Here is an 11,859-nt window from a genome sequence, read left to right as displayed (position 1 = left end):
TATTTAAGTTGAGGACGTTGATGCGTTTATAGATTTTTGGTTTGCTTACTATTTATTCGAGTTGCAGATCATTTGAAGCCAAGACATGCTTAGGGATACGTTGTCTCCACCCGACACGACACTTTTTTATACTCAATGGCTTGGTCTTAGCATCTTTGACCCTTTTGAAGTATTGACCACGAAGATTCAACACTTTGTATAAGGGTAGCACTATGCAAAGCTTGTGTTATACCAAGTCATAATGTGATCTTCAAAGTGGTTATAAGATATTACCTATATATTTTCAATGGAGTATTCAAAGTGACCTCTAAATATAATACTTACTAGTTACTTACTTGAACAAGAAAGGACATGTGGCATTCTTTAATTTGATGATTATCTCCTTCACGTAAATACATAGTTAAGATCTATGAATTCAAAGATTGATTATAAATAATGTAAGGAAGGAATTTCCTCGTTACCATCAAACTTAATTAGATGATCTAGCAAAAAAAGAAAAAAAAGAATGTGATTTTGAAAATCCATAAATAGGAGTATGTTCAAACTTCAAAGCTATACCATCTCACCCTTCTTAACCTGTAAATCATTGAGGTGCTTCTAATAATCATATCCAATGAAAATCCATAAAGTCTTGCCTTTCTTTATACCCTTATGCTTGATAAACTTTAATATCATTATCCATGCTGCAACCAGCCAATGTCTTGACCATCAACAACTCTTATTAACCCATTTGAAGGACAACCTTATATTCAACCCAGCCAGGTCCAAAAAATTGGTTCATTGGAATCAAAGTGGTGATTGCTGTCAATGGAATGGAGTAGCATGCAACAACAAGGGACATGTAGTTGGTCTTGACTTGAGTGAGGAATCCATTTCCGGAGGCCTAGACAATTCAAGTCTCTTCAACATGCAGTATTTGCTGAATTTGAATTTGGCTTTAAATGATTTCGGTTCTTTGATTCCCTTGGAGATTGTCAAGCTAGAGAATTTGAGGTATTTGAATTTGTCATTTGCTGGCTTTCAAGGGCAGATTCCAAGTGAGATTTCTCATCTAACAAAGCTGGTTACTCTTGATTTGTCTACATCATTTGCCTCACATCATACTCTAAAACTTGAGAGGCCAAATATGCAAATGCTTTTGCAGAACCTTACTGAAATCGCAGAACTGTATCTGGATGGTGTAAGGGTATCTGCTGAGGGAGAGGAGTGGTGTCATGCCTTGTATTCACTGCAAAAACTACAAGTTCTGAGCATGTCATCATGTAATCTCTTAGGACCAATTGATTCTTCACTAGCAACTCTCAAGGCACTCTCAATCATTCGACTGAACCTGAATAATATCTCAAGCCCAGTGCCAAAATTCTTTGCAAACTTCTCCAATTTAAAGGTCATGGAGCTCAGAAGTTGCAGGTTGAGTGGTTGTTTTCCAAAGGATATCTTCCAAATACAAACACTGACTTTCCTTGACATTTCAGATAATCAGGATCTTCATGGTTTCTTGCCAAACTTCCTACAAGGTGTATCTCTTCAAACCATGAACTTTAGTAATACAATTTTCAATGGAATATTACCAGGTGCTATTTCCAATCTGAAGCAGTTGTCAACATTAGATCTATCTAACTGCCAATTCAATGGAACCCTCCCTACATCCATGTCAGAACTCACCCAACTTGTTCATTTGGATTTATCATACAATATGTTTACTGGTCCACTTCCATCTTTTCAGATGTCTAGGAATCTCAGATATTTATCTCTCTTGCAAAATAATTTGACAGGAGCCATTCCATCTTCCCATTTGGAGGGACTTGTAAATCTCCTCACTATTAATTTAGGTAATAACTCCCTCAATGGGAAAGTTCCTCCATCTCTTTTTACACTTCCATCTTTGCAAGAACTTACCCTTTCTCATAATAAATTTGATGGTCTATTGGATGAATTCCCAAATGCTTCTTCCTCCAAATTACAGTTGGTTGATTTGAGCAGCAATGAGTTACAAGGACGTATTCCTGTGTCTATCTTTCAACTCAAAGGAATTCGTTTCCTCCAACTTTCTGCAAATGATTTCAATGGCACCTCAAGGCTTGATATGTTTCGGAGGATGCAAAGTTTACATACATTAGGCCTCTCAAACAACCAATTGTCAGTTGATATAACTTTCAATGATGATCATGGCCTTTTACCCTTTCCCACTTTGAAATATCTATTGTTGGCTTCTTGCAAGTTGGGGGAATTCCCAGGTTTTTTGAGGAACCAATCCCAACTAAATGCTCTAGACCTGTCCAATAACCAAATTCATGGAACAATACCCAACTGGATCTGGAGATTTGACACTTTGGCTTATCTGAATCTTTCCAACAATTTTCTTACAAATTTGGAAGGACCCTTTGAAGATCTTAATTCAAATCTATATATTCTAGATCTTCATTCCAATCAACTTCAAGGATCAACTCCTATTTTCACAAAATATGCTGTCCATTTAGATTTCTCAAGCAACAGGTTCAACATTACCCCACCCAACATGGATAAGTATATCCCTTCCGTATTTTTCTTCTCCCTTTCAAATAACAGCTTACAAGGGAATATCCATGAATCCTTTTGTAAATTTTCAACTCTCCGATTGCTTGATCTTTCCCATAATAGCTTCAGTGGCTCCATTCCCAAGTGTTTGACAAGAATGAATAGTACACTCAGGGTACTAAATCTTGCTGGAAACAAACTCACTGGCTATATTTCTGATACAATTTCAAGTTCATGTAATTTAAGGTTCCTTGACCTCAATGAAAATCTTTTGGGTGGCGTCATCCCAATATCTCTAGCCAACTGCCAGAGGCTACAAGTCTTAAACCTTGGAAACAATCTGTTTAGTGATAGATTTCCATGCTTCTTGGGTAACATTTCTACCTTGAGAGTGTTGATTTTAAGGTCAAACAGACTCCATGGTCCCATTGCATGTGGAAATAGCACTGGTAATTGGGAGATGCTTCATATTGTTGATCTAGCCTCCAATAATTTAACAGGTACACTACCTGGATCACTCTTGACAAGCTGGACAAAAATGATAGGTTGTGGAGATGAATCCCATGAAAAATATGGGGCATTATTTTTTGAAATGTTTGATAATCTTGATATTTTGCGTTATAGTAACTTGTTCTTGGCTATCAACATAGATCTTGTGAAAAGATTAGGGGAATTATTAGCATCTGAACCTTATACTGTGGCTGACCACATATTCAGTTATTATATCACTGCTAATGAATTTGGTGGTCGCTACTTGGATTCAGTTATAGTTGTGAACAAAGGTTTGCAAATGAAGTTGATTCAAATTCCCACTATCTTCACTTCGTTGGATCTCTCCTTCAACCATTTTAAAGGTCCAATACCAGAGGAGCTTGTGAATTTGAGAGCACTGAATGTTCTTAACTTGTCACATAATGCTTTCTCAAGCCATATACCATCATCTTTTGGAAACTTGAAGCATCTTGAATCCTTGGACCTTTCAAACAACAATTTGAGTGGAGAAATCCCCGCTGAGTTTGCAAGTTTAACTTTTCTTGCATACTTGAATCTGTCCTTTAATCATTTGGTGGGGAAAATCCCAAATGGTGCTCAAATGGAAACATTTGATGCAAGTTCCTTTGAAGGCAATGAAGGATTATGTGGAACTCAAATAAAAGCTTGCAGCCATGATGGAATGGTAGTGAATGGGCCTTCACCTCCCACACCAACACATGAAAAGCATAGTTCAATTGAATGGAATTTTTTAAGTGTTGAGTTGGGATTCATTTTTGGAATTGGAATGATCATCTTTCCCCTTATTTTCTTAAAGAAATGGAGGGTTTTGTATTGGAAGCATGTGGATGACTTGCTTTACAAGGTTGTGTCTAAGCTTGATTTTGTTTATGAACAACATAGAGGACAAAAGTACAGAACTCTAAGGTGGATGGCCTAGCTGGTCTTGTGTTGGGTTTTGCGTTTTCTTCTTATTTTTCTGTTTTAGTTTGTTGAGTTTATGAACAGCTATATGCATGTGCTATTGTAAACAAAAGAAAGCTAAAAATTCAAAAGCTGCTTGCATTTAAGGAAGGAAATTAAATAATTGTTGTGCCTACTCCGTTGAATGTAATTTATGATACTACAATGTCCTCTTGTCCTGGTCTTGTGAAGTCGCTTTCATACACCCCTCTGTTCCTCCTGTTTTTTTATTTTTTTTTATTTTAAAGAAACTTAATTTTTATTAAATGGGAGTAACAATTGACCGTCACCTAATCAAGAATCAAGATGTTCGATATGCAAAGAATAATACGGTACCGAAATAATTAAGGCAAAAATATTTCTTCGGTCATTAGAGATAAAATTATTTGAGCTTAAAACGACATCGTTTTACATTATAAAATTAAAAAATTATAATGATAAAAACTAATATAACCTTGTAATATATTAGAATTACAAAAATACCTTGATTTTTGTTCCAAAATAACATGTATTGAGCTCACCGGAAATAATTTGTCTCTATTAATTGAAGAAATCCTTTTCCCTTTTAATTATTATAAGAAATTTTGTAACGTAAAATATTTTCTATCTCATTTTTTGCATAATGACTTTTTATTCTTTGGTCACCATTCTGAAGAAATATATATATATATATATATATATATATATATATATATATATATATATATATATATGGGGAGAGATCTTTTGACTCTAGGGTAAGACTTACAACTCTTACTCCTCATCTCAACCGTTGATTTTCGTCCATCTAACGGTTATCTGTAACAATTAATTAATTATTTATTTCAAATAAATAATAAAAGTTAGATGGACGGAAATCAACGGTTGAGATGGAGAGTAAGAGTTGTAAGTCTTACTCTAGAGTCAAAAGATTCATCCCCTATATATATATATATATATATATAGGCTTATCGTTTCTCAAGTTGTCGGAGATAATTTTATCTCTGGCTAATAAATCATAACCGTACAAAGATGGATCAATGGTAATGAAGGAAGAGAGAGAAATATGGAATCCTAACCATTCAAAGGTGAATCAATTAATATAAGAAAATAAATAAACAAAACGACGTAGTTTTAGGGTGGCCGGAGATAAACTTATCTCAAGTTGCCGGAGAAATATTTTTCCATATATATATATATATATATATATATATATATATATATATATATATATATATATGTCAGGATCATTTTACACTAGTGTAAGTTATACTCTTAATCTTATCTGTTAATCTCACTTATATTTAAGGGCTCAAATTTTTTAGCAATGTGAGTCATTGGATACAAGTGGATCAATGGTCTGGATTGAGTGTAAGACTTTTAACTCTTATACCGGTATAAGAATATCCTTCCCATATATATATATATATATATATATATTTATATATATATATATCCGAGGCAGGATCCTTTGACACCCCATTTGAAAACTATTAGATCAAAAAAGATCACCGGTGTCAAAGGATCATGCATCCAATGATGCACTGACACCGACACGCGACACGGGATACGACACGACACGACACGTCGACACGTTAATTTTAAAAAATGTTAGATTTTGACACGTTAGGACACGTTTTGATATTAAATAATATTTTTAATATACATAATATAATTTATATTTAATACATGTTGCAATTCATAATAAGTCACATAATTAATTTAATATTTGAATTTTATAATATAAATCAAAAGACAAATTTTTATCCCTTGAAACTTAAAATCAATGTGGCATTGTTTTTTGGATATTTAGTTTGTATAGTTTGTAAATTAATGTTTGGGACTAAATGGCTGGTGTACATATAACTAAGTATGTGCAGCTACTTTGTAGACCTCTTGATTACATTTCCTCGAGCCTTGCTTTTGATTTGACATCACTTTTTTTATTTTCATGCGTTTCTTACATCCAGTGGATGAGGATAAGGCTAATAAAAAAAATGTACCAACTTAGTTTTCTTCCTTCGTTTTGTGGTTTTCTTTCTTTCATTTCTTCTGTTCCTTCGTTCAGTTTGGAGGTTGATGATGGTGGTGCCATGCGACTCTTCGTTATTTGATGTTTTGAAGAGGGCGAAGGTGTATGAGGAGCGGTGCCACAACGTCACCGTCGTCTTCATCGTCGATCAGAAAGAACAATGATGTGTCGTTGGAGAGATTAATGATGGATGATGAAAGCGCAGAGCTTCTTCTCCTTAGTCCACAGATTTTAATTTTTTTAAAAATTCAAAAATTTTACGTTTTTATCCTTTGACCGTGTCGGACACGGTCAAAGTCGCGTGTCCACATAGTCAACGTGTCCTAAAATATTGACTACGTGTCGGACGCGTGTCGAAACGTGTCGGAGCGTGTCGGACCGACACGCATTTTTTCAAAAAAATAACGTGTCGGTGTATCACAGCCTGCATCTACATATATATACACACTTCTGGCTGCAAAATAGTTTTGAGAATAATTTAAAAAAGTGTTTGATAACACACATTCTATAATATGTGTATCTATAAAATGATATAAAGTTATATTCTTTAAAATAACAAATATTTTTCTCTTCTACAATATGTGTATTTATAAAGGGTTTCATTTTTCTAATGTTACATGAGAGAGTCATCTGCAGCAAAAAAAAATAACTATGTACTCCCAGAAGTAAATAGTTATAATCGAAAAAATATTTTTTCTTTCTCTGCTACGTCATCTGACAATTCTGAAGAGAGATAAATTTTTTACAATTTTAAAAATATAACTATATACTTCCGGAAATATATAATTATATTTTTAAAGCTGGAGATAAATTCCTTCAAGCAAAAGAAGAAAATGATTCCCTATTTTATAAACGGAGAAAGTTTGCTTTATTTTAATTTCCAAATGGTATAACAATTCTGCATGTGTATATTTAATAAATAATGTGTCTTGAAAACAAAGAAACGATAATTTTTTCTTTTCAATTTTGTTACCGAGTTTTCTGTTTATTTTCTAGAACAAAATATAAGTTAATTTTGTTTAACACAATTTTTAACTATCTCTATTCTAAAGAAGAAAAACGAAATACATATTCTAACCTTTCAAAATTCCCACTACTAGAAAATGCATAAACAACGACGCGCTTTTGCGATGGAATTTGCGGCCAAATGAAAATTGCAATGGGAATGGGGCCAAATCCCTGTCATCAAAAAATGGTCGTAAATATCGTCTCATTTCTATCCCAAATTGTGATAGAAACATTTTTCAACACAAAGATAAATCATTCGCAACAGGTTAGTGTGACAGATATTTTTACAACAAGTACTCAGTCGCAAATCTGTGGAGGAAAAATTGTGACGGAAGTTGGAGTCAACCCGTCGCAGTTTTCAAAGGATTATGTGATGGTAATTTTGAGAATGATTTGCAACGAATTGCGACAATTTTCTAGGCGCAAGTTGTGATGGAATTATATTTTGTTGCGACTTCGCCAAGTGCATTGGTCGTAAAAGTAATAAAAGTGTACTGAGTACGAGATCGTTCCCACAAGAATTAGTTTTCAAGCACTAGTTCGCTAATAACGATTTAGTTGGACAATCGAATTTGAGATGAGAATAAAGAAAATCAAGAACATGCAATTCCAGAATTTAAAGCAAGCAAAGAAAAAAGAATTTGGTTTTGAAAATAATAAAAAAATGTACTTAAGGTTTCGATTTCCCCCAATATCTTTCTTATGTTATGAATTATACAATCAAATAACCGCCTTTAATATAATGACAATCGATTCCTCTAAAGTAATTAAGGTTCAATCCCTTGTTACCTTAATTCTATGTGATCTTGAAAGAATCCTAGTTTTCCGATTGTTCCCTAAGAAAACATACATTAACAACGAGAATATAAAGATTGCATAATTACCTTATGTGTATCTCTAGATCACGAGGATTATGATGAATTTATCAAATCAGGGTTTATGCACCAACATCACTATTGTCATACAATTCTCCTAAATTAATTTACAAGGAGCAAACTCATAGAAAACATTAAACATAGATAAATTCATTCAATTATAAAAAGAAAAATTATAGAGATAATTTAAGGGTTTAGTGTTTGTCATTTTAAATGACATAAGTTATGTCATTTTAGGAGAGAGATAGTGTAACACCCTGTATATATCCGGTAATGTTATCATACTATCGTATTAAGCAGCGCTTAATTAAAAATGCGGAATATCTTTTTCTTTTCAATTATGATGTCATTATCATTACCAACTTGCTTATTAATCAATTAATAAAACATTGTCTGTATATAATTGCAATAAAACAGCGATCTGAAATACCTCATAACATAGATAATAAAAGTGTGGCTCTAGTCACGGAACTACAACAACGTAGACCAGACCATCTAACAGTTTATACAACTCCAAACTAAAAGTACTAACATAAAGTGTCATGGACAATCCCCATGCTCACTCAAATAAGGCAACATGCCCAACATCAGTCTCAACAACAACATAATCATAAATAGCGGAAAACATAAACAGCATCCAAATCCAGTCATGGCAGCAATACAACATAATATCATCAACTAAGCTCTGGCCTCCTGCCGCCAGAGGCATCAGTCACCATATTACCGGAACCTGAAATAAGCATTCCCCAAACGTGGGGTGAGATCTCTAAACAAGAAATCTCAGTAAGACAAGGGGTCCTCAAGGATCTTCTACCCCAAGCTCACTTACATGTGCAATATAAGTTTAAAAGCAGTTCATCAATATCATTTCTAAAACAGTGCAATGCAGCAGATAATCATGTCATGTGTGTCAATTCTATTCTACTGGCCAGAGAAATGCAGGATTTACATACGCCAAATACCCACACTAATGCAAGACGCTACTTGCATTCACCTCGGATCACCATCTCGTATGACGCCACATACTCAGGTTTACCGTCAAGATGAAACAACACATGCATATTAAAAGCCATTACACATAAAGCTCAACAGCATTTCAAATATCCAAAGCATGTAACACAGCATGCATACAACCATACCCCCATGGGACATGGTGGAACCACAAGATGGCTAAACCGAGGACACGAAAGCTTACCTTGCAAGCTAACACCCAAGGCCAAGAGTCCACAGCTCAAAGTCCAAACACAGCAGATTCACAATCTGTTATGGACCAATACTATATCAATAATAATGCACCACAAGCATACAACTTAAAAACAACGTATTTCCTTACGTTTTACGTCTTAAGGCTCCATACCAAGCCATAAGCCCTTAATCATACGATTCTGACTTAGTTCATTAATTACAGAAGTTCAACTTCATCAATCTAGGGTCCACAAACCCCCAATAGCCTACTGTACACACAGCACTGCTACTGTTCTACGAAATCCCAGAATATCTGAATATTCCTCAGGACCATATCCGGATATGCTATATCCGGATATTTCATTGTACATATCCAGATATACAATATCCGGATATCCAGATTCCCATATCTGGATATCTAATATCCGGATGCCCAAATCCCCTATCCGGATATCACATATCCGGATATTTTTTGGGGAGATATCTGGATATTTCACGACAGAATGCAGAAACTGCATTTCGTGAAGATATCCTTCCAAGGTTGGGTTTTTACCGATTTTAAATGCCTAAACATGCATTTCTAGGTGTGTTTTACCAACCTCAACATTAAGTTAACATCTTTTAACCTTTACATGCATCAAGGTTCCATTTTTAAGCTCAAAGACTCAAGATCAAAGGTGATGAAGCTTACCAAAGCTCAAACTCAGAAAAAGGGTGCTCTTGGAGCTCACACAACAGCTCCAAGGTTCTGTCTCTCACTGTACACGAAAATACCACCCAAGCAAGGATCTTTCTTCACAAAGAAGGCTTCTTGCACCTTAAAATACCAAGACCAAGGCTCACACAACCCACCAAGTAAGTCAGCCCCCCCTTAAACAACCCAACAGTGGCTGAACAACAAGAACACAGCCCCCTCCCACTCTCACAAGGATCCTACTCACAAGCACCAAGTGTTTAGTGAAGAGAAATGGAAGGAAAAGGACTCACAAGGCTCACAAAATGGTGGAGAAGCCAAGGAATAGAGCAAGGAGAAACTGGTTAGCCTCCAAGTCACGTAGCAAATGAGTGGCACCTAGGGTTGAGTGTCAACTAAGGCTTATATAGTCACTTAACCAATTAACACACAATATTAACTTTAATTGCTACGCTTAGCATTTTAATCCCAAATTTTGGAATCTGAAACTACACATTTTTCCAAGAATTATCATATTTTTCTTATAATTTTCTGAGCACTTTTCTGGTACGCGCTTTTCAAAGCCAGTACCGGTTTCTAGTACCACTTCTCATTATTTGGACTTGAAACTCGTTTTACAAGTCCTACATATCATTCTAGTAATTATCATGCACTTATTATAATTTTCCGAGATACTTTTTCGGTACGCATTTATACCGACTAGCAGAACCAGTATCTGCACTTTTCTTCCGAAAAGCGACTTTCAACATTATTACCCACTTACCATAATTATTAAAGCCTCATAATAATTATTTAGGGTCAATTATGGAATCATTTCTTATTTTCTCATAATTTATTAATTAAATTCCTTAATTAACGGTGCGGGTTCTTACAGATAGACACAGAAAAACGGAAATCATGGAAGAGAGAAAGTGGGTGTTTTTTTTTAATTTAAAATTCAAATTTTATGTATCTGTATCTCTCTTAAAATGACATAACTTTCTGTCATTTAAAATGACAAACACTTTTCCCATAATTTAATCCATAAACATAATAATTCAATTGGGTTCCATCTATCCTTAACTACATAAAAATCTAGCTTAATATAGCGAAATCAAAGACAATAGAAAGTAAAGAAAATCCCTCAAACTCCATTGGTGTGATGGCGCGAAGAATCCTCAAAACCCCTAGCTTGTTCTTGAATTCAAACCGCTCCCGATGCTTCAAAGCATGAAAAACGTGTTTCTCTCTCCAAAGTAGGATTTGCTCTTCTCCATTGTTCAAAAGCTGTTCTTTAGCTCACCTTTTTATAGTGATCAAACTATATATTTTAGTTTCTCATAATATCTTCAATAGAATCTTTACTATAATCTCCAATCATATCTTTAATCAAATCTTTAATCAAATCTTTAAAATCTTCTCTTTTATATTAAAGGAGTCAATTTCCTTAAAAATATTCAAGAGAATCTTCAATAAGATCTTCAATCAATTATATGATTCAGAAATTCAAAACAAATCCACTTGAGCTCTCTAATTTAGCTTTTTATTGAGCTGAAAATTACTGCAAAATATAAGAATTTTTATGAGAATATTACTAAGAATAAAATAACACTTTAATTATAATTCTATAACTTTTAATTATTTTTAAATCAATTTAATGCTCATATTAACCCTTAATACATAATAAATTGGAGACTTATCAAACAATTCTCAAATTTGCACATTGTTGTCCTCAGCAATCAACTAGAATAAAACTAAGGAAATAGGGACTAGGAATCTTCAAGTAGATAAATTTTCAACAGGAAAAATCAATTAGCAGTAAGATCAAAGAGTATTTAGACTTGGTCTTGAAATAAAATAATATATCAATTCAAGCAAGATTCACAATCCATCAGTCATATAATTGTAACAAGACTTCATCAGATAAAGAATAAAAATATTAAGCTAAAACATCCCTCACTAGGATTTTCAATTCATTCGAACTCAACTGTTTGAGGGATTGTGTTTCACTCATTCTTCACTGAATCAATACTACCATAGGTTTGCTCATATTCTCACTCTCCACAGTCTTAATGATATATAAAGCAGATCAAAAGATCTTCATTAAGGTTGTAACTTGGCCTAGCTAAAAGGAA

The 11,859-nt window shown here is 34.2% G+C and overlaps 1 protein-coding gene across 1 annotated transcript; it reads left to right on the top strand.

Annotated features, from left to right (window-relative positions):
- The first annotated feature begins 613 nt into the window (after window positions 1-613).
- LOC133292192 (receptor-like protein 35) lies at window positions 614-3,949 on the top strand. Its single transcript, XM_061490568.1, has one exon. It carries the CDS (start codon window positions 614-616, stop codon window positions 3,947-3,949), a length of 3,336 nt encoding a protein of 1,111 aa, XP_061346552.1.
- The last annotated feature ends 7,910 nt before the right edge of the window (window positions 3,950-11,859 follow it).

Source organism: Gastrolobium bilobum, unplaced genomic scaffold (genome assembly GCF_033153095.1).
Source record: "Gastrolobium bilobum isolate Gb01-03AN ecotype WA unplaced genomic scaffold, APGP_CSIRO_Gbil_v1 utg131450, whole genome shotgun sequence".
Taxonomy (NCBI): domain Eukaryota; kingdom Viridiplantae; phylum Streptophyta; class Magnoliopsida; order Fabales; family Fabaceae; genus Gastrolobium; species Gastrolobium bilobum.
The sequence above is the reverse complement of the archived record's forward strand: the minus strand, read 5'-3'. Positions and strand labels throughout refer to the sequence as shown.